General features: G+C 37.3%; 1 protein-coding gene across 3 annotated transcripts in view; it reads left to right on the forward strand.

The window, feature by feature from the left end:
• TDRD3 (tudor domain containing 3) overlaps positions 1-24,276 on the forward strand; it is a 160,937-nt gene extending 136,661 nt beyond the window's left edge. For all 3 annotated transcript variants that reach the window (XM_047080537.1, XM_047080544.1, XM_047080552.1), the window contains 2 exons: positions 18,382-18,507; positions 24,015-24,276. In XM_047080537.1, coding sequence (XP_046936493.1) covers positions 18,382-18,498 — 117 coding nt within the window. In that variant the 3' untranslated portion in view covers positions 18,499-18,507; positions 24,015-24,276. The remainder of the gene's footprint in view (positions 1-18,381; positions 18,508-24,014) is intronic.
• Positions 24,277-24,502: the final 226 nt, after the last annotated feature.

The raw sequence follows: 24,502 nt of genomic DNA on the forward strand, positions 1-24,502 counted from the left end.
TAATGACCATAACTCTCAAAGAGTTATATCTGACTGGGCCTCATCTTTGCTTCTCAGTAAAGTAAGTTCTAGCCCACCCTCAGCCAAACTATGCTCATAATGCCTAGGATCTTTTCTGGGTGCTCGGTGTATAGAGGCTGTGTGGAGCTAAGGAAAAAAAGAGAACTTGCCTTCTGGATCACATCTGGTTCCAGATCAAGAGATCTTTATGAGGGCGTAAAAGAGCTTAAATCTCTACCTGGTCCAGCCCTCCCCGTAATCTAAGAATGCTTGATCTGGCTATGTGTAAATAATAACAATAATAGCCACTTACCGTGAACTGCTTGCCATTAATGCCTAATTATCATGGATCACAATAACAGTTAATCATGCCATGATTAGATTAACTTTCTTAAAGATTTTATTTATTTTCTTTTGTTTTTACAGCCTTGACCTTTTGACTTATGCTCAATATGGTTTCTTGCTGAAGTAGCAGTGTCATCTTTCATAACTAAGAATTAGAAATATTGAACTCTAGGAGTATTCAAACGCAAATTGAAACAATTACATGCAGGGTTAAATGTATGAGTTGGTGGGGAAAAATTAGGTAAAGCTCATGCTGGCAAGGATGCAGTGATGTGAATACTCTTAAACATGGCCAACGGCAGTGTAAATTGATGTAATCCTTCTGATTTTTTCCAAGCCTAAAGAGTGTTTAAAACCAATAATCCCACAGTTGTTAATCTCTCCTAGGGAAAGAGCAAAGGAAATAAGCTAATTGCTGAGAGATGATCATTGCAGCATTGTGATAAAAACTAGAAGTTACCTAAATGCCTAACAATAATAAGAGAATGGTAAAATAAGTGATCTTCCACCTAATGGATGAAATATGATACAGCTGTCATAAAAGATCATTATGAAGGCTGTAATGTCATGGGAAATATTTATGATGAGTGAATAAAGCCAATTTATAGATTTGGATGAGAATACATTCAAGGTAATGGCTTAGTGTAGTAGAATTATGTACACTCTGTGTGTCTACGTACACTTTTTCAATTTTATAAACTTTCTGTCATTTTGTATTATGATTTTTTATTTCAAAAAGTAAAAGCAAACAAAATAAAATTAGCAGGAAGGAAGTTGATCATAATTAGGGAATTTTAGTCTTAAAAATCCCTAAAATTTGCAAAAAGGATCTGAAAATATGAGAGTTTAAAAAAGTATGAGAAACAAAACATCACCTTTTAATTTTTAATTTTGCCTTTGCCTTCAGTGAGGTTAATGGCATTGCAGTTATGGTTTTTTCATGATAAAATACCATGGTCTTTAAACTTGTTCCTGTCTGTAATTAGTAAATGAAAACAACTGAACAAATAGAGTTACTTCTGCAAAGTCTTATCACCTATTTTCATTCTGTCCATACAGCCTACTCCCCAATTCCTTGCAAAATTCTCCCTTAATTATACTGTTCCCAAAATGCTTACACACCTTCAGAATTCAGGCTCTCCCAGGTGCTTTCAAATACAGAGCAAAATACATTTCTCCTATGAAATGTTTCTTTAATCTGTACTTACCTACCATTCATAATTTTAGGAATATGTTACTATGTAGTTATAATATTTTGTTTGATTCTTTGTCCCTGGTTAGCATTTGATATGTTATTAAAATATTAAGTAAAAAGTGAAGTTTTTATTTTGAGGTTTTCCTATTATCATTTCAAATATGTATCAGTCTATTCCACCAGCCTGTTTCTTGAGCACTTGTTATGTGGCTTTAGCTCTCCACCCAGAACAGTGGTGAGCACATTTCCGTAGAATGATTATGTGCTAGGCAGTGGAAACACACAGATGAGCAGTCTCTGCCCTCAAGGAGTCACAGACTAGCAGAGGAGCCCAGCAAGTAAGCCGACACCTGTTCATCCTGAGCAGAGCACAGAATACCTAACTGAGTCAGGAACCAATTCATGGAAGAATCAAGGCCTTCCCTGACTATTCCTGTTATAAAAACAGCAGTGTGCCATCACACAAATTCTCTTTCCCCTTTGCCCTGCTTTATTTTCTGCACATCTTGGTCCTGCCTCCAACCCCCGAAGTGAAGTCAGTGTGAGAACAGACACTTTGTCTCAGCTAATACTTCAGCATTCAGAACAGTACCTGAAACATAAGGGGCTCTCAATAAATATTTGTTAACTCTGGATGAATGAAGTTTGATGTGAATCTCGAAAGTCGTGAAGGGAACTTAGAACTTAGTTTGGGAAAAAAAGGGAGGAAAGTAAGAAAACAGAGTAACCAGGGAAATTCTAGAGGGCATGGTAGAGTGAGGTATGTTGGCAACAGTACAGGTGGGTGTAGTAAATGTCAGTAGACGAGGCTGTCAAGGCAGGTGGGGGTCAAAGCGTGAAGAGTAAGGTGGGTTATGGTGAGGAGTTTGAATTTTATCCCTCAGAATAGGGACTATGGAAGGATTTTAGGCAGGAGAGTGTCATATACATTTCTCCTATGAAATGTTTCTTTAATCTGTACTTACCTACCATTCATGTGATCTTTGATTTAACAGATTGTTGCCTGGTATGGAAAATGGGTTTCAGTGAAAGCAGAGAGCCTGGAGACTAGTGATTGCAATAGTTAAGGCAAGAGGTGAGACCCTGGAGTTATCAAAATTTAGGCAAAATTAAAGAGTATGGGTAAGACTGCCTGGAGAAAGTGTGCAAAGAGAAAAACAAGGACTGGAGTCAGACTTCTGGGGAATTCGTTAAGGGGTGGGGAGAGGCATTAGGAAAGTCTGGCCAGGGAGGACAGGGGTTTGGCCAACAGGAATGACTGCTGAATCCATAAAATATAATGCTGGAAACATCAAGGAAGATAAGAACTAAAAAGTACCTAGTGGATTTGGCAATCGGTAGGTGACTGGTAACTGTAGAATGCATTTCCAGTGGAATTGGTGCAGGAGGATCGCAACTTAGGGTTTCTTGAGAATGGGCAAAAAGAAAATGAAGTGTAGGCTACTTTTTTTTTTTTTTTTTAATTTTTTTTTTTTTTCAACGTTTACCCATCTTTGGGACAGAGAGAGACAGAGCATGAACGGGGGAGGGGCAGAGAGAGAGGGAGACACAGAATCGGAAACAGGCTCCAGGCTCCGAGCCATCAGCCCAGAGCCTGACGCGGGGCTCGAACTCACGGACCGCGAGATCGTGACCTGGCTGAAGTCGGACGCTTAACCGACTGCGCCACCCAGGCGCCCCATGTGTAGGCTACTTTTAAGACCTTGGTTGTGAAGATAAAGAGCATAGAGGATGAGAATAAAGAGTAAAGGAGCTCAGGGGAAATGCCCAAGCGTGTTTACATCAAAGGCACAGTGAAGCAAAGAAGGAAGGAGAAGTTGTAAAAATGGGAATAAAGATTTTTAAGATCCCAGGCCATGGTAAGAAAGTGGGGCACAATAACGTGATTTCAGGTATGTTGAGGAACACTAGAGAAAGGAGGAGAAAGAAGTAAATAAAGATGTGGGTGAGGTTAAGTTGTTGGGTTTCAGGGAAGGAAGCTGAATAACTGTAATGAACTCTCTTCTCTATGAAGTAAAATCAGGTCATCAGTTGAAAGTAATGAGATCAAGAAGAGGAGATGAATTTTGAAGAGCGAGGTAAAGATTTAGAGACTGCCCAGGAATATGACAGAGGGAGTTAACCAAGAATGTATTTTCACAGCAGAAGTTTTCAACCCTTAATAAAAATCATGTGTAAAGCCTACTGCGACAGTTCATTCTCAGTTTCTAGTCTTTTAGTACAAGAAAAGTGTAAGTGGATATACAAATGAGAAGAACTTTCCATGTTTATTAAACAGAAACTAACAGTTAACTCCTAGCCAATTTTCGCTAGAGGTTTTTACTAGGAACCTGATATTTGAAGGTCTGCACAAACATAATGACTATATTATTGCTCTATGACTTCAGCAAAGTTTAGTATTGGAAAATGCCCTGTGAAGGTGGATTTAAGCATACCATTAACATTAATACAATCCTAGGAATGTTAACAAAGTTTCAGGGCTTCTTTTTTTTTTTATTTTTTTTAATGTTTATTTATTTTTTATTTTTGAGAGACAGAGAGAGACAGAGTGTGGGTGGGGGAGGGGCAGAGAGAGAGAGAGAAAGACACAGAATCTGAAGAGGCTCCAGGCTCTGAGCCATCAGCACAGAGCCCAATGCAGGGCTTGAACTCACAAGCCGTGAGATCATGACCTGAGCTGAAGTCGGACGCTCAACTGACTGAGCCACCCAAGCGCCCCAAAGTTTCAGGGCTTCTTGAGCTCATCTTGATGCCAGGCAGTGATATATTAAATAGATAAAAATGTTAATTAGGTACTTGAACATTCTAAGACACAGTGTGTGTGTGTGTGTGTGTGTACGCATGGGAGCACACGAAAGATATTAGTGTTTTAAAAGCTGTGATAGTTACTACATTGTTCATTTAGAGAACAAAATAAGGTAGGAAAATTTTTTAAAAACTCCTGTTTAATCTGATGAGACCTCATCTGTCTATTGACCTGTCCACCTGTTACTGACTGATTCATGGAGAAAGATTTTCCTTACATGGACATGGTTTTAAATAAGGAATTTTTGTTAGTGTTCATCACAGTTTTTGCATGACAGTTATAAAGAGTTGACACTTACTAGCTATGGAAGTATAAAACAGAATCCAAATAAGAAACTAAGTAATCCTGTTAAGAACATATACTCTTCACAGTTTTGTAGTTAATTTATAAACTACCATGGGATACTCTTGTTCTGTCACCAAAGGGGATGGCTCATCATGGACATACCACACCACAAAATTGATAGAGTTTCTAAAAAGAGCCTAAATAACTTATAGTCTCTCGCTAAGACCAGAGAGAGCTTAGAAAAATAGTCTGTCTCAAGTTTATGCTGCTGAATGTGATAAACACTCAAATAGAGAAGCATAATACTACTACTACGTAAGGCATCAAATTCTGAAATTAAGGAACATCCCTTATTTTAAAAAAAATAAAGTTCTGAGGTAAAGTTAAGACCTTGATAATTAAGTATACAACAGAATTATTTGTGTTAATCCAAGCCCCTGAGGATAAATATTTTGGAACATGTAATAGTTTGTATTGGTACATTTTACTGCTTTATTATATTCTCCTTCTCATTGTCATGTTCTCGGGAGTGTTAATGCTCCCATCTGTAGATACCTAGGTGGGGAACATTAACTTGGATGAATTTTATAAAGACAATTACTATATTTGGTAGGCTGATAGGATTTGCCCTGGTAAAGAAGTTTGCCTCTGGGTTCCTTTCTTCACTGGAAGAAAAATAAGTATGTTGCTAATTGACCACATTCTCAGCCTCTCTTTTATATTTGACATTGGTTATTAACACCGATAATTGTAAGAATCACTTTGGAAATGTAAAGTGCCACCTGGAGGCTCATTTAGCATTGCGTGTTAGGTTTTTAACTTCTGTAATTCACTAAGATAATATAGTCAAATTGCTTGACTCGAACCACTGAAAGAAAAACTGTTTATGTTTTATGTGGCATTATAAAGAATAGAACTTTACATTTGTGAAGCATTAATAATAGCACACTTTATCGAACACTTAATTTTGTACCAGACATGATTCTAAGCTCTTTATTTACTTTAATTCATGTAAAGTATAGTAGCTGTTTATGAAGAGTGTAACCACCTCACTGTCTTTTGTTCTCTCAATTGAGTCCTTTAGAGTAGATAGCATTATGGATAATTGGTGCTTTACAGCAGGAACTGTGGCACCTAAGTGTTATTATATCCACTTTATTTTATTAATTTCACGATGTGCTTAAAATGCAACTTAGATGGAAAGCACCTGATTTTTATCTTTTTGTATAAACTTCGAAGAGTTTAACATGATCAATCTAATTCTCTTGTTCAGCCTCTGCATCCACTGGGATGTGTGAAAAGAGCAGCATAACCTGGGCAAGATATATCCTCTTTTTTAGCCTCAGGTTTGTTTTCTCTTCTGAAAAATAGCAATAAAAATATGCCATTTGATAGGGTTGTTGTAAGGATCATAGTAGCTGTTCAATAAGTGTTTTGTTCAGTCATTGAATGATTGAAACGCCTCACACATAGGTTTTTAATTACTGTTGGTTCCATTTCTTTAGTTTTCCTTCTAGGCTGTGGAAAGAGCAGCTTTCCTTCACTGCCCATCTCTTTAAAGTGACGTTTGTTGATCCTGGATTGCAACATCAGCAGCTACTAACTGGAACTTTCACATCAGGAGTTGGGTGTCCATCCCAAATTATCCCTCTTCGAAGGAAAACCAGACTGCTTCCCTGTGCCATCTTTTTCTTCAAATGAATTCCTTTTTCTTTTATATTTCTTTTTAAAATTTTCTTTTCTATTAGGATGTTACTAGTATAATGAACTTCTGTATTAGGACTTTTAAAATGCAATCCTAATATAAAAATCCACAAATCTTTTAAAAGTAAACTAGTTTTTCCCACAAACTAAAAGAACTGTGTTCTTTTAAGCTAATAGTATTGCCTGCAAAGCTATAAAATTTCCATCATTTTCTTAACGCAAAACCATTTTCCTTCACACTTTTGAAGTCCTATGTTTGCAACAGCCTTCATAAATTGGCGACCCCTATCCTGGCTCTGACACAAACCTGCTCAGCCCATCCTGCTGTCGGTGTACCTGCTGCTTGCCATTGACAGGATTCTTGTCAAAACCGGGGATTGCATAAATTAGTGTTTAACCCTGGACAGGCTTTTTCTCATTTCAGTTCAGCTTTTAAAAGACTGTCGTGTCCTTATTCATATGTAATGAAAGTGAAATTTGACTACCATCATACACTTTATACTTTCAGAGTTTGTAAACTCTGAAGAGCATCATAAACATTCCTAGTCTTACTGATTTTTTTTGTTGTTGTTAAGCCTTAATTAGTAATCCTCAGCTTTACAAATTCCTGTACAAAAATGACATCATCACTAATTGTCTACTGGCCTTTCCTTCTAGTCCAGAGGACCTACTCGCCTTACTTTTTACTTTAATAAGCAGCTTACATCATGTGTGTGTGGTGGGAGGGGCAGGGGTGGTGGTGGGAGAGAGAAGAGAAGAGAGGAGTATTAAGTTGTGTAAAGGAATATACGTTAATCTTACGGATGAATTTAGAATTATTAAAAAGTGGATTGTTTTACCTTGATTCTTTTCAGAAGGGCACATATTAAGTGTTTGAAAAACCTAAGAAAATCTTTTGACTCCGTAATACTTCCTAACTTGTCCTTGCTGTCATTGTTCCACTGTGACTCTATGGACAAGGAGAAATAGCTTCATTCTCGAACAAGGAGAACAAAACACATATTTAATAAGAACAAATATGTATTATGTTCTTCTTTTGTACAAGATGATGAGCAAATTACCCTCAAGAGTATATTATCAGTTCTCCCAGCCTGTGTTGAACATCTAAAACAGAGTTCCTGAATTTCAGTAAACTAGAAATAGTATTATTACAGGAAAATATAATATGTTTAATAGCCTTGATTAAATCAGGTGATAGATATATGCTGTCTAATTTTCCTTTACCTGAGTTGACAGAGATAAGTTTCTCTCCCTTATTATTCTTAGAGAAAATCTTTGTGATACCTTTCTCTTTCCTCAACTATCTAACCGTCAAAAATGATTGAGAAGGTCTCCTAAACTTGGAAAGAGAATGATTTTTTTTTTTAAAGCTAATTCCTCATATACTGAACATTTTGAAATCTCAATGGGAGGAAAAGAAATCCATAAATTTAAGCATACTGAAATCCACAAATTTAAGCATAGTTAACACCAAGATGAAATGTTATTTCTCTACTAACTTATTGAGGGAAAAGGGAATAAATGGTTGAGAACGTGAAGGTTAGAGTCCTTACGTTCAAGACTTCACTATAATTGGAACACTCATACACCAGACCACCATGTATAACTCTTGAGCTGCATTAACCAATTTAATATCTACAGGAACCCTATGAAATAATTATTAGCATTCCCATTTTACATACACGGGAAACTACAAATACGGGTTCAGAGTCATGAAGTAACTTGCCTAAAATCTTTGAGCTAGTAAGTTACAAAGCTGATATTCAAGTTTTGGATTCACTGACACCGTCACACATGATCCTATGTTTTACCTGTAAATGAACGTAGATGATACCAAACTATTTGAGGATTTTTGTGGGAGTTTAATGAAATAGTGTATATAAAAATATTCAGCATTGTAAGTAAATGTGTACTTCAATATGTGATACATTGTTTTGATTAAGGTATCTTTCAAACAGTTTATTCAACCTTAATTCTCATGAATTTAGAGAATTTTGAATGGAAAAGTGAAGACATATGTGGGTAGAAGTATCAGCTAGAAAGTATCTTACATAGGGAAGAAAAAAAATCAACTTGTTCCTTTCACTTACTATTGTATTGCTAAGAGAATTTAATCTCAAACTGAGACTCTCTTTTTATCCTCTAAATTTCCCTGGAATCTAGTTTTAGGGTTATACTACATTTTAGCCATCTGTTTAGGTCTTACCCTTTTAGATAGTAGTCCTAATTTTCACTATTCGAAAGAAAGAGAAGGAAGGAAGGAAGGAAGGAAGGAAGGAAGGAAGGAAGGAAGGAAAGAAGGAAGGAAAGAAGGATCACCAAATCACCATTTGTCGGAAAAACTGACTTAATATTATATATTCAGAATACACCAATGATAATACTGTGCCAAAATAATATCTTTCATTAGTGTATGGATTTCAATTGCGATGAAATTTAAGACCTTAGATTGGGGAAATAATTATTTTCAAATACAGAATGATATAGACCTACAAGTAGGTTATAGGGACTCTGCTTGATGACAAGCACAATATGAACAAGTAGTGATTGAGCAGCTGCTGAAAACATTAAAGCAAGGCTAGATTGCACTAATAGATTTATATAGAGTTTGTTCACTATGGGAAATAATAGTATTATGTTCCAAGCAGACTTTACATGGAATATTATCTGAAAACTAGGTTCTAAAGAATAGTAACTATTAAAGTGAAATAAAAGAAAAGACATTGAAGATGATGGAAGATTCTAGAAATAATAGTATTTGACAAGTGATTCCAAGAGCTGAGTCTTTTGCTTCTAGAAAGTAGAAGACTGAAGAGAAATATAATACTTGTTTAAAATAGCTTAAAATCTTTCATATGGCAAAGGAAACAGACTCAACTAGAAATGTAGGTGGGACTTCTAGAAATGCAGATTTGTACTTTGTTGTGCAGAACAGAGAGCCTAAAAGAGCCTGAGTACCCCTCACCAGAGTTACCTGAAGGCAGTAGGTGGATCTTGTACTGAGATCAGATCACGGACTCCTGTAGTCCTTCTACAGGACTTTGTTAACTGGCCTGTTAATGGATAAGGGTTTCTAAACATCTGTTATTTTGGTTCACTACAGAGAAATATTTTCAGTTCATTATGCAGACTTTGTTAGTATGGGTTTTTAGGTATGAATGGGATTTAAATGTATAATGATGTTTGTCACATTGGGCCACTTTCTGCTTGAAGATTTAAGTGTTTAACTTTTTTCCTGTCAGTCTTCCTTTATGTTCATTAAGGGGATGAACACATCAGCAGTGATTTCATTTCTGTGTTATTAGGCATGGCGACTTTTTTCTTATAGTTAAATAAAGCATGTCAAGTCACGTGTCCCCTCCCTCCTCCAACCTTCCATACTTTTTAATGGCAAAGATCTGGCCTATATTTCCTCAATTTGACATGGAGATTTTTTTTCCTATTTCTGTTTCTTAAATCTGTATTACACGTCACTGTAGCATACCGTAAGTGTTTGTCTCAGGTGGTCAGTTACATAATATGCATTGGGCTGACTTTTAGAGTAAGAAGTGCTCTGGCATTATGGTGCAGAAATCATTACTTTCAGAGAAAGAATTAGTTAACCCATCTTAAATTGTGTTATATTAGCCTGCCCATTTAAGATGTAAAAATGATATAAATTATGAGAGCGAAATGATTAACCACTTGTGATTAGTGCTCATATGTCTTGACCATAAGATATTCTAAAACATTGGTTGCTTTTGCATAGATAATTTGTAGGCATTGACCTAAAAACAGATCAACATAGATAAGCATTGTCTATTATGAATTGTCATTGCTGTACAACTTTTTAAATAGTGTTTCTAACTGGTTCCTTTTTATAGCATTTACCAAAATTTAAAGGGTATGATCTAAAGGCAAGATATTCAAAGAGACTGATCACATTAACTTATTTTTGGCTTCCTCTTAAAATGTTCAGATTTTATGCAAATCGTGTCTATAACTTTTGACTGATTTTCAAGAGTGCTTCTTTGCCAGTTTCCTCCCCTTTTTTGTTCTATTTTCCTTTTTTCTCTATAATAAATTAAAAAAAAAACCTCCCAAAGAAACAAAACCAGTGGTAACAATAGAATTAAACTATTAACAATTAAACAAACAAACTATTCGTTTTAATGTGTAGATCATTTTTTTTTTAATTTCAGTAGATAAAAATGGCAAGTGTGTGGCAAGAATCTTCCTACTTGCATTGGCTCTTTCATTTTTTTTTTTTTCCAGTGACTCTTCCACTTTCCTTATCTGCCCAAAACAACCTGAGGAATAGCAGCAAACTTCCTAAATTTTAGCAAAGTCTGTGAGTCTAGATAGTTTAATTGAAGTGGGCACATATATTGTATTGTCAAAGTGTTACTTATTTCACAACAGTAGAGAACATAGAAGGCTTATTTGATAAACCCTTCCTAAGTATTAAAACGTCATATAGTTCTCCAGGTAAACCTATGCGTTCATTATTATTTTCTGTGTGAGAAAACTGAGACCAAGAGAAGTTGAGTAACATGCCTCAAAGTGGTAGAGGCTAAACTGAGACTCAGATCTGACTTAAGAGACTGAGGTCTCAAATACCAATGTCATGAAGTATCTCTCAAGGAAATCTTTGAGTACATCGGCATATCTGGCAGCAGGATATGCTCCGTACCTTGATTTCTGGGCAAGCTTTTGGAATCTATTTAATCTTAAGCTAAAGCAGCCAATGAGTTTTAGAGAGGTGCACATTTTTATAAAACATATATTCATTCTTTGGACCTCACTGTAGTATTTCAGCAAAAATTATGACCAGTAAATGATGTTTGTGCTAGGACAGAGACCTCGGGACAGAGGCCATCCGTTTACTTAAAAATGATCTTAAGCTAGCTATTAGAAAAAAGTAAGCCAAACTGTCTGAAGCAAGATACATAAATATGCACTATGTGATGCAATGGAAAGGATTTTGGAGCAGACAGCCTGGAGTCTTATTCAAGCATGGCCACTTACATAGCTTTGGGTAAATTACTTTGTTTCTTCATCTGTAGAACGGTGAGATTAGGTAACTCAAAGCACTGTTGCAAGGATTAAATGAGATAGAATGCAAAATGCCAGACACACAATGGAATAAACATCCATTTCCTTTTTCTCTGTTCCGAGTTGTAAATAAACTCAGGTGTGTTTTTGAACGTAGGAGTGTCTGTACTTTTGCAATTTGGTAAGGGTGACATGTTTACTAGTCTCTTTCATATCCTCGTAGTTAAAATATGGGTGGAGCAATTTGAAGTTCACCTCAATTTCCTTAAGTGCCTAAACTGCCAAAAATGGCTTGTCTACTTTATATTAAAGGGTCGGTGATCCTAATTAGAGGAGGGACTATGATGAAGAGTACGGTGTTTGCTTTTACTGTCATTTAAACATCTAGTTTTCTTCTGTGTTAGTTGTCTTATGTAGGTTGTGCTCTAGCTGGCAGGGCATAGAGTAAAATCCTTGAACTAAGATTTCTGATAATTTCCTAATATAACATCAGCAACAATTTCAATTTTTGTATAAATCTAAAAAAATATACTCTTTTCTGAAAAGATCAGAACCACAGTGAAATGTCTCATTTTTCTCCTGAAATCCTATGTGATACAGGAAGGAAAGCATTGGGTTCTGTCAGCCATGCATTTTGGAACAGCTGTTTAGTAATTAGATCAGATTGAATCACATTATTATTTTTTTTTTGTTTGGTCTTGAATCAGTATTTTTCTTTTCTGCTATAAAATATCTGGTTTAAATAAAATATTCTTGGACATGGTACGTATTAAAGGGATGATCTTAGATCTGCTCTGAGGGAAGGGGAGACTCTAATTCTAAGTGGTATAATTCTAAAATGGTATCTTCTTTTACCCAAAGTTTCAAACATAGAGAAATTAGTCTATTACAAAATTACTTATTTTGGTTATATATGACACTCTCATATGTTAGTGAAACTTGAGATTTTTTTTTTTCCTCACCTAGGTGCAGAAGGTTTTATTCCCAAATGAGGCATTTAATTCATTGAAGTCAAAAGAAGTGTTTAGATGTTCTCTGTGATAGAAGGCAAAGGCAAAAGGGTTCCGAACTCCGAGTCAGAGGCCTACTTTTTGGTTCCTCTTCTTCCACCAGCTCACTTTCTTATATTCATCCAGTCAGTCGACCCAGCTAGTTCCCCGTGTTCAGCAGAGGCTGAACTAGATAGGGTTAGTTTTTGTACCATAGGGAGTGACAGAGCTTGGAGGGGCTGAGGAAGAGAAAGCCAAGGGGATGCTGCTTGCTAACACATGTAAAACACTCACTGTAACCTGGGCCCATCTACTTTAGGGTGAAATTCTATATAAAATTTCATATGAAGCCAGAGTGCCACATTTACCCAGAATATAAACGATAATTCTGATATATTTTTTTTAATGTAATCTGCTCTGTTCGAGTATCTCCAATTCCTCTTCCAATTCTGGCATTCATTATAACTATATTCCTCACCCTCATTCTTTGGGAGCAGAGTGAAAGACAGGACTGTGAGTCAGAAGACTTGTGTTCTAGCTCAGGTTACGGGACTAATTCCTTGAGCAAATAATAGTTTTTAGGTATTTGGATTACTGTTCTTTACAGAAACTTTCTGTTTTATAGAAAACAGTTTGTGGTTCCAGGCTACCACAAGCCTGGTTTGTTTTGTGATACAGCTGTAAATATTCAATTGGAACATATTTCTTAAACAAGAATAATTGGTAAATTAAGTTCAGCGTTGATCATAATACTAGTGAGCATAATTCTAGTGGGCACAGATGTTATACATAACCTTCACAGAAAATAAAAAACCAATCCAGCTTTTACTTTCAATTTTAAGTCACTCTAATATGATGGAATGTTAGTATAATTGATTTAAAATAGGTTACTTAAAAATATTTTAAATTCTTCTTTACATGATTTTTTGTTCTTGTTTTTGAATGGGGCAGAGATACTTTATTTCACCTGTTTGGACTGTAACGTAAAATCAAAGGTCAGAGTTTCAGTGGGGATGAAGAGGAAATGTTATAAATATCCAAGGTATAATCAAAATTGAACACAACCTAAAAATCAATTCAGAAAGCTCCATAAACTTCAAAGTGGCTGTCACACATTAATTCATTCTCATGGCATCCCAAGGATGAAAGCAGTTTAATTGTCATATTCTAGTTACTGATAACCACAGGAAGAATCTGAATGGATTGAAATGTGCCATTTTATTAATAAGGCATGTCAAGAAACATTTTATCAAATATTAAGGATCCATGACATCATCAGCACTATTCAAGGCACAAAGTATCCCACTGACATGGCCTATTTTACAGCCTATTTTTTTTTAATATACTTCATTTTTTTAGAACAGTTTTAGATTCTTCGGAAAGGAAGATACAGAGACTTCCCATATGCTCCCTGTCCCCCACCCCTACACACAGCCTCCCCCATTATCAACATCTCCCACTAGAGTAATGCATTTGCTCAGAGTCCGTGGTTTACATTGGGCTTCATTGTTGGTGTGTACATTCAGTGGGTTTGGACAAATGTATAATAACATGTATCTACCATAATAGTATCATAACACAATGGTTTCACTACCCTAAAAATCCCCTGTGCTCTGCCATTCATCCCTGTGTTCTCCCTTACCCTGGACAACCTCTAATCTTTTCACTGTCTCCATAGTTTTGCCTTTATTACATGATGTTTTGGGAAAGCAAGTTTGTCTTTAACTTTTGTTTAGGTTTTGTATTAAAATGAGTTTATATCTCTATAAACTGGCTACAGAAGCTCACCAGGCAGGCAAAAGGTGGCCTGGAAATTCACAGAGTGAGTGATTCATATGTGAATCACTGATAGAGATATGTACTCATTAATATTTCATTATTCAAAGTATCCTAAATTTCAAGGCTTGTTGTTGAGAGTACATGGTGTTCATTTCATATGCTGGATTATGTTTTTGTGACTACTATACAAATTCTGTGAGAAGGAACTGACTAGAAGAAATTTTATTAAATTACACACAAAATACCTATTAAAAGATGTGTGATAGTAGTAATAAGTTTTTCTAAGTTTTTTTATGAAGAGAATTGCCATCCCTGCTCCCCACTCTCACCAACCAAATAATCTCTGATTGTCTCCTCACAGAGTCATGGTTGTGGGAAAATGCTGAAGGAATGGTAATTTAAGATACGATATATGAATATGTCAGTGAAGCAGAGGAAAATGTGGCATTGTTGGCAAATAGAGCCCCCTCCCCCCCCCACAACAAAATTTCCATAGAGATTTGGGTTAGTGTTTCAGCCTTAGAGACAGACAAGAAAGGTGGCAAACCCAAGCTTCCTGAATTTCAGAATTATTTTCCAGGCTGGCACTTAGGAGTAGGAAGTTTCCTCCTCCTCCATTGGCCTAGCCCAGGGTTTCTCAATTCTGGCACTGATGGCATTAGAACTGGGTAATTCTTTGTTGTGTAGGCTGCCCTGTGCCTTTTAGAATATTTAGCAACATCGTTGGCCTCCACCCATTAGATGTAGTAACAACTCGCCTACACCTTACCCTCTCACTTTGTAACAACCAGAAATATCTTCAAACCCACTAGATGCCAGTAGCATCCCTCAGTTGTAGCAACCAAAAATGTCTCCAGACAGTGGTTAAGGTCCCCTGGGGGGCAAAAAATCACTTTCAGTTGAGAACCACTGATCCAGCACCTTCCTTAAAATACTCATTTGTATGGTTCACCTTGTTTTTTCATTTTTTTTAATTTTTGTTTTCGGGTTTTTTGGGGTTTTTTTGTTTGTTTTTTGACTTGTTATTTTTGCACTTCACCTTGTAGAACAGAGAACCCTACCTCTATTTAAATGTTGCATACCTTTTACTGAGGTATGATTCAGGTTCCGAGTGACTGATTTCCAATGAGCTTTTGTACCAGAGCTCATTTATAAATGAGGGAAGATGTATTTGTCTGTGTTCTCACTCCAGATACAGTGTATGCTGAAGATCATACTCAAGAAAGATGTGACCTGTCAAACATGTTTCATAGGTGAAGTTGTCATCTCCTTTTTGCACTGGTCCTGGGACTTTTTATTTTCTTCAAACTGTCATTCCGTTCATGCTTGATGACACGGTGATTATTGTATTTTATATCTTCTTAATAAAAGGAGCAATAAACTAGTAAATAGTGGCATGAAAAGAGGATGCATTTTGAATCTTAGTTATGTAGTATCTTTAAACCAGGTTTAATCTGAAAACATGGTTTGGGGGGCAAAAATCTGAGTGCCAATAAAATAGTTCTGAATCTCAAAGTTTAGGTGAAGATGACATTGGTCAGTTTCATTTTATGAAAGTTATCACAGAATTTGTAAAGAATCTTGCCTGAGAGTCAGAAACAGAATGGCGCTGGTCTGGACCCTTCCTTGAATAAGCTCTGTGACATGGAAAACTGAGTTCGCTTCTCACGGTTTAGAGATTCCTTGTCTGTCAGATCTAAGGGGAGGGACAAGACTATATGGCTTTCCAGAACAGCGCCAGCTCAAACATAGTGTCAGATTTTTAAAAATATGTTTTGAACTATCATATTATTTAATTTTTTTGAGTTTTAAATCTATTACAGACTAGCAAAACCTAAAAGAGGAAGAAAAGTTAGGAGCAAGAACTAGGTATAAATGTCATTCAAGGATGACTCCAAGTAAACTCACCTATTAAGTTTAGCTGTGTATTACATAAAATGGAAAGAGGTATTCCTTCGGTGCTAAAAATGACTAGCTATGGAATATACGAAGTAGTTTCTGTGGGTGACCAGGTTTGCCCTCAAGTACTCTGCAAGAGGAATATTTAAAAGTTAAAAAGGCAAGATTGTGCCTTTGACGATCACTGAAAACCAAGCTGTCAGAATTGTTTTTATTTTTTGCTTCTATCTTGCATAAAAAGATGGTGAAGACATCAAATAACGTGAAAGAAATCTCATGGTCGGTCATCTTTATAAAACCATTTAATTGGCTCTGGCTAGTATAGTCTGTGAATCTTTTAAACACAGTAGAGACAGCTTTTCAAACAGCAATGCCATATTATATAGATCCAGCTCCCTCACTCAACAAATGTAGCTTCCTACCTTTAGCAGTGTTTTCTATTGATAAATTATAGATTTTTAGATGTCCTCTCAGCCAGTTCCGCAGTGGGGTGTGGAGAAAAAGAAGCATTCCATTCTAATTCTTGAAATAATTACTTCATCTACTACAGTAACAAATATATGTTCATTCTTCTCAGTTAATATGCAAAGCTTCAAATGTTGCCCTATGTCATAAAATTAAATAGCCTTTTTTCAAATTGAGCCATAATATTTGACCATCATCATTCAAAACAGCGACCAGAGTAATTAAAAATAATTCTTTCCTTTCCTGAACACTTTGTAATTTTTCTTATTGCATTTAATTGATATTCTAAATTATAGACCTAGTATCTGACACTTCTAACCATTTTGAGATTGATTGTCAATGAAAGGGACACAGGAAAGGAGAGCTAACCTGAAAGTTTGTCTCTAAGAGGCAGTTACTGAGTTATGCCGATACATTGTCACATTTCTCCATTCTCTTATTTAGGTGATGATGGCCCCTTAAGGATGATCATTAATTTTTGGCTGTTGGTTTATTTCTTTTTACATGCAGGCTGAGATGTAAACATTTAAGCAGTTCAGTTGCACTTGAATCAAAACCCAGGTTTGCCTTAGAAGTGTTAGGGCAAAGTCACAAAGTTTTCCTGGGCTTCAGTGTCCTTTGTATAAAATGGAAATAATTGTTCTTTAAGAATACCGTGGAGGATGCCTAAGAATAAGAGTTATGTCCATGCCATATATTAAATAATCATTTCTAAATGATAGGATTTGATCAAATTATCTTAGCATATTTCTGCTTCTCTCAGGTAAAATTGTAATAGTTGGATCCGTAAAATTTGAAGAATAGAACTCAGTCTCTCATATAACTTCTTATGTTATTAATAGGGTCAAAAGAAAGCAATCTTTTGGGAAAGATGATTCAGAGATAAAGTGAGGAGGAGGAAGATGTGGGATACATTTCCAAAATCATGCAAATTATTATGTTCTGATAATTCAGTTGGAATTTAAACTCTACTTTTGAAATAATGCTGTTCCTTTCATAAACAAAACTGAGAGGCAATTTTTTTCTGTCTTTAAGAGGGAGCATACTTCATAGCTGCATTCATTTAAAAATACTAAAATTACAGGGTGGCAGCACTCAGTAAGAAACCAGTGTGGCTTTGGCTACATTTCTGTTGCTTCTAAGTTCTTTTCAAATATTACAATTAACTGTATTCTTTCTGCTGTTTAATCTGCTTATCCTAATTTTTCCATGCTATTCCTTGAGCTGATAGATGTATCCCCTCAATAAGAAAGAAAATGAGAAGAAAGTAGTTTGTGTCTTACTGTGGTGATTGCTATGTCTTGCATGAAGCTTTCTTTATATGTAAACTGTATTTCCCTCCTCATTCCAATCCATTATTTTTTCCTGTCTCTAGATGTAAGGTTCTTAACGATGTTGGAGATCTCATCAGATGAGGACAGACAGCTGGTGAATGTTCTCTGGCTCTTCACCCCTCTTCCATATCTTACCAAAATCCTCTTCCATGACAAATACCTACAAATATTTAGAAGCCCAAATATTCAGGAAAATTTTTATTATAATGCTTGTTTTTCTGTGTTTTCACGCCCTTGTGTCAAGTCATTTGGTGAGATAATCATGCTATTATTATGTGAAAATAGTTTCCTTTTCTGAAATTAAATTTGATTCTAATCTTACCACTGTCAAGTTCATTTTTCTGTTATCAAGGACCAAAAGATTGTTAACAGTGTCCCTGCTTTTTTTTTTTTCCTTTCCCCTTGCCTCCCTCTGTTATAAAAGTTGACAGATGTGAATCCCAAGGCAGCTTAAGAGGGCATATCAAAATCGGCACCATAGAGTTATTAACTTAGGAAACTTGGAGCTATTTTGAACATGTTTAAATCACTATTCTTTGCAAATAGGAGGAAGAAGGCACCTATGACCAAACGCTTGAGTTCCGCAGAGGAGGTGATGGTCAGCCAAGAAGATCCACTAGGCCCACACAGCAGTTTTACCAACCTCCCCGGGCGCGGAACTAATATGAGAAGGTAAACTTGACATTGTGAGGTGGTTTCCATATAAAGAAAGATGCTATTTATGCTAAACGTGTAAGTACAATTATTGATGTTTTATAACATCATAGAAAAAACTGATATCTCAGACCTTTCAATTACAAAGTATGTAAGATTATACCATAGTCACAAGCTACTTTTGCACCAAATCTTTCCTCACACGTATAACCCCTAACCCCCTCTTTTCTCTATACTTACTCCCTTCTGTCAGAGGTGATGCCAATCAGTAAAATGTCAGTAAGTTTGAAAGCAGGAAGAAAATAAAAGGAAACAAAGGACCAGATAACCACCAACTTGGATAATTGAGGTTTTTTATTATTTAACAAATTTCAGTCCTTGTTAAAAAAGAGGAAATGTTGGGGCGCCTGGGTGGCGTAGTCGGTTAAGCGTCCGACTTCAGCCAGGTCACGATCTCGCGCTCCGTGAGTTCGAGCCCCGCGTCGGCTCTGGGCTGATGGCTCAGAGCCTGGAGCCTGTTTCCGATTCTGTGTCTCCCTCTCTCTCTGCCCCTCCCCCGTTCATGCTCTGTCTCTCTCTGTCCCAAAAATAAATAAACGTTGAAAAAAAAAAAAAAAAAGAGGAAATGTTTCATTGTATATCTTCAGAAATTGGATGAAGGTAACATGATTGCTTACTGAGACGTGATGTGGTGGCTGTGTGCTATTGATCCAGAAACTTTCATCTTAGAGTTTCAGAGAGTTGCTATCTGAAAATCATCTTCAATAGGAAGGATGAGAAATATAACAGAAAAGTCAGGAAATTATGGGAGCAATCTAAGGCATCTCATTTTGATCAACAAAGACCTTAGTTTTTAATGTGTTATTAGAAGGTAATACTTTTGCCATCTTTGGTAACATCTCTGTTTCTTCATTATGCCAGGATTTTTGAATATATTCAGAGTTTTCCCATTACAGCTTTTGTTATATATCACTGTAAAGACTATGAGACTATTTTAGACTTAACTATATCTTTTTCTCAGTCTCTTCTTCTCAGCAACAAGACCATTGAGAATTTAAAGAAATGGTTCTCCATTTCTCATTTCAGCTATTCATTTTGTTAAGGTTGTTATCCACATTGTATTTCCCCCCTCCTAAGTGACTCTCAATTTTTCAAACCAGCTGTGACTTTTTAGCACTTGAAATTGCAGCTAGTCTGAATTGAGATGTGCTGTAAATGAAAAATGCACATCAAATTTTAAAGACTTAGTTTAAAATAAAGTAAAAGATTAGTAATTTGCAGTATTTATGCATTGAAATGAGAGTATTTTTGATAGATTGGATTAAATCAAATATGTCATTCACGTTACTTCGCCCTATTTGTGCTTTTTTAAATGAGACTAGAGGGAAATTTGAAATTACACGTGTGTCTCACATCGTGCCTGTGCTGGGCAGCACTGTCCCGGAGTCTTAGATCCCCTTCAGCTCTTCCGGAGCTCCTTCTCTGATTACAAATTAGTTCTGTCATCCTAAGTGAAGGAACGTTTTCTTCTGTTTCCTGGTCCTTAGCCCCTTGTGTAGTAGTCTGCCTGGAGTGGAAGTCTGCTGCTACCTGACTTCTGATTTACCTGAGCAGGCCAGAGTACCATCTTTTTCTCTTATCACGGGCTTTTCTTTGTGCCTAATACAAGGTCATCGAGTAAACAGACGTGACCTACCATCCATAGTTATCACAGAAGGACTGATTCTCGACTTTGGGCATTTTTCTATAGCGAGAACTGACCAAAGCAGAGTCAGAGTATAGATAAGGACTTCCACAGCTTCACACCGTACAAGATTGAACATCCACTTTTGACATAAGTTCAGTTGCTTACGATGAAATCACATGTAAGGTGAATGAAAACTGAGAATTCCCTCATAGCTTTCTGAGGGCTTCGCATTGTTTAAACCAAGGTTTTAAAATAAGGCTGAAGTGGGACGCCCAGGTGGCTCAGTCAGTTAAGCCCCTGACTTGGGCCCAGGCCATGATCCCACAGTTTGTGGGTTCACGTCCCGCATTGGGCTCTGTGCAGACAGCTCAGAGCCTGGAGCCTGCTTCCGATTCTGTGTCCCCCTCTCTCTGCCCCTCCCCCACTTGCAGTCTGTGTCTCTCTCTCTCTCTCTCTCAAAAATGAATAAAACGTTCAGAATATTTTTTTTAGTAAATAAAATAAAGCCGAAGGTTCTCAACTTCCTGATTGCTCTAGGGTAGTGGTTCCCTAGCAGCGGATGCAGGACTGGGACTCCTCAAGGGTGTCCTGAGGCTGCAGAATAGAAGGGGGGTAGGGCCTGGCAGGGCTACAAGTGGAAAGGAGGAAAGGAGATGGTGAGGGTGAGTAAGGCTGCAGCCAGAAGCCTGGAACAACATCCTCTTGGCCCTTCTTTAGTTTCTTTCATATGTTTTCTAGGCTAGGCTTCCATGGAAAATTACCTCTGAAAAAGAACATACTGCTTAAATCAGGAACCATAGCCCCACAGTAATTGTGGCTCATTGATACCAAACAGTACAATGCAGACTGTTCCCAATCAGCTGAAACATCACAGTGTTAGTGGTTTTCTGCTTCCTGGCTTAAAATGCCCATTTTTCCCAGATGCTTGCTTTGGATTGTACTGTTGATGTGGGAAATGTGTGACACAGAGATTCTGGATTCCTGACATCAGTGAGAATAACTTTGCTGGTGGGGGGCAGTTTCATGATAGCATCACTAAAAAAACCTCTCACTACAAAATTTACTCCAAAAAGTAAATAGTCAAGACACGTGATCTTGGTTGAAACAATTATTATTTTTTTATTTTAGTTCAAACATGGAAAGATTATCTTTTTGATATACTGTCTGTGAATGGGAGGTTCAACAATAGTAAGAATTATACTTTTTGTTCTTGTCACACAACCCAATATATTATTTTCTTTTTTTTTTTTTTTAATTTTTTTTTTTTCAACGTTTATTTTATTTTTGGGACAGAGAGAGACAGAGCATGAACGGGGGAGGGGCAGAGAGAGAGGGAGACACAGAATCGGAAACAGGCTCCAGGCTCTGAGCCATCAGCCCAGAGCCTGACGCGGGGCTCGAACTCACGGACCACGAGATCATGACCTGGCTGAAGTCGGACACTTAACCGACTGCGCCACCCAGGCGCCCCAATATATTATTTTCTTCTTGAGAGAAAAGGTATTTTCATTTCCTCATTCCTGGTTTCCATTAACCTAACCATTTAAAAAGAAGATATACATTGTAGCTGGCCATTTGACTTCCAGCAGATATAAGTGTGAATTCTAATATGTGCTGAAATTTTTCTCAGATTTTGTTATCTAAAATTATTCAAGACTGTAAGAAACACTTCAGGCACTTTCTACTCTCACTTTTAAAAAATCTATAATTTCATAGTCATACTTTTTTTTAATGTTTCAGGTACTTTGTTAGGTGATGAATGACACATAGTAGCTGTTCAGTAAGTGTTTATTAAATAAGTATATTTTGATAAAGTTTTTGGTAAGATTTTGTAAATTACATAATTTACACATTCTTTGGTTGTCCTGGAGAGTTTTTCCTATAAGCCCTCTCTCCCATCACCACCACCTCGTCACATGCACATACACTTCCCCTCGAGGTACAGAGGGAGTTGGATTCAACTTGGTCTTGGTCCCAAACACACCGTCAGTGACTCGCAAAAGCAGGAGCTCCCTGGGGGTCTGGGCAAGGTGGGAGAAGGAGGTCTCGGGGAGCAACGTGGGCAGATAGGCCCAAGTCTGAGACAACGTGGTAGAGAGTCAGATCTGGGCCTTGAGGGGGGAGAGGGCCCAAACACCAAACTTCTCGTTCCTGGACTTGTTTTAATTGTCACAGACAACTCAGAAATATGAGTAGCTATGGATGGAGAAATTATACCCAATTCTTTAATCAGTGAAACTGACCATAACTGTGTGCACTTGAAGAGGTTTCTGATGTGACTGGAGTCCTGGGAACTAGGTACCAATTAGGAGGGGCAGGAGAATGCTCAGAAATAGTTTGAAGCTTCATTTTCTTGGTCGGGGAGAGCCCTCTGAAGACACTCTGAAGGCCAAGGAGGACTGAAGGGGGAGAGGCAGAGTTCACAGGAAGTGGCTCCAGTGGCAAGAATAGAACGTGTGAACCCAAACAGTGCATGTTAAACGTATGGATTGGTGGTGACTCAAGAATGTAGCTTTAGACGCATTAAGAGTTTGATGTGTTTGCTGATAATGAACTTCTGAATAAGAGTAATGTGATGAAAATTAAGCTTAGGAAATATTGCTGTTGGATATGGGGTGGGTTACAGCCCTGTAATCCATGGGAAAGACTGTAAGAAGCTATGGCAGCATTCCAGTGGAAGAGTGCACATCCCGTTGTGAAAAGAGAGGAGTGGCAGACCTGGGTGGGAAGACTTTGTAAGACACATCAGCATGAAGTCCCCCTACCCACCACCAGGCCACCAAGGCTAATGCTCGGCGCAGGAAGCCATTTAATAAACGTTGACTCACGTTGAGTATTCACTTCCAGTTTCTTATTTGTGTGACGAAAGAATGGTCTTCAGGCTCTCACGTATCAGCCAGAAACCACAAACCCAAGAGCCATGCATAGACTTATTACCTAAATGCTGTGACTTAGTTTTTTTCCGAAATCCAGGTTTAGCTTTCAGCTGGTAAAAGATACATTTTTAAATGTCAATTTTTTTTTTTTTTAATCTGATCCAGCATCCTTTTGCAACACTTTGCAAATCAAGGTCAGGGAAATTATTGCTCTAAAGATAGCCGCTGCAGAGCCCTCCTCTGGTGCCAGCAGGCTAGACGTCATGTGAGGATAGCAATACCCGAAGCTCTTCATTTCTGAGCAGGACACTGTTACTTCAGAAGACTTGTGATCTGTTTGTATGCAGCAAGGGCACTCTGCCGCCCCTGCCCGAGTGTTCTTTAGTGCATGAGGCTGAAATACCACCAGGGCAAACAGCTTCTCTCTCTGCTTCTCTCAGCTCTGTCTGTCATCACCACCCAAAGAGGTTCACCTAGAGCGGTGCCTGGTAAAGACTGGGAGCAGGTGGGAGCGGGCAACAGAACCCCATCAATTACCTGTGTGGAATGAACCAATCCAGAGGTGTTCAAAGGGGAAATGGAGGGAAGTGGGATGCAGGTAGAAGTGGTTCACTGGGAGAGTGCATATCTTTTTTAGGGCATCCTCTGTTAAATACTATTCAGTTAATCCAAATTCCTAAGATCAACATGCCAGCAATAATAGGGCTCACGATGACAGACACGTGCTCTAAGAATTTCTAGAAAAAAAAATTATTTTGGAAGATTTCTATTTTTGTTTATATATTGATTTATAGAAATTATGCTTATAAATTAGATAGCAATGCCCAATGTATTCTACTTGAGATCTATTAATGTTTATACAAGCACTCCACATTTAGGTATGTTTCAGCAGAATTGTATCTTGAGTACGGAAAAGTCAACTTGAGGATCCAATCTCACCTTCCCCCTCTCTTTTTAAATAGAGTCTTTGTGAAGAAAGGAGCCACTGACTGAAACATCCTGGTCAAAACCTGTTGATAGACCGCCTACTTTCCCTTCAGAATAAATAAGGTGCAGCCATGATGGATATTACTATTGGAGAATGGAACAACAGATTTTAGAGGGAAAAAACCCCAGCCCACATGGAGAATGGGAAAAATACTAAGTTAACTAAAGCAAGTACCTTTTACAAGTGAAAGAGAATCTTTTCTTCTGCCATCAATAAAACCAGTGCGCTGTTATATACATTGTTTTACTGTATGTTTTATTTGCTGAATATTATCTTTCTTGTTTGTCTGGTATTCACCCCATATTATAGCATCACAGCATACTGAAGACCCTCCCCATAATTACAGAATAACCTGACTGACACAGCTTGCCACATGTCATACAAAAACAACGTGTAGCCAATTAGCAGTTCTTGGTAAGGTAATAGCTGCTAAATGTGATAGCCAAAAGTATTTAAAACTTG

This window comes from Lynx rufus, unplaced genomic scaffold (genome assembly GCF_022079265.1).
Source record: "Lynx rufus isolate CCGP_SWC_20201006 ecotype Redwood Valley unplaced genomic scaffold, mLynRuf1.p SCAF_1, whole genome shotgun sequence".
Lineage (NCBI taxonomy): Eukaryota > Metazoa > Chordata > Mammalia > Carnivora > Felidae > Lynx > Lynx rufus.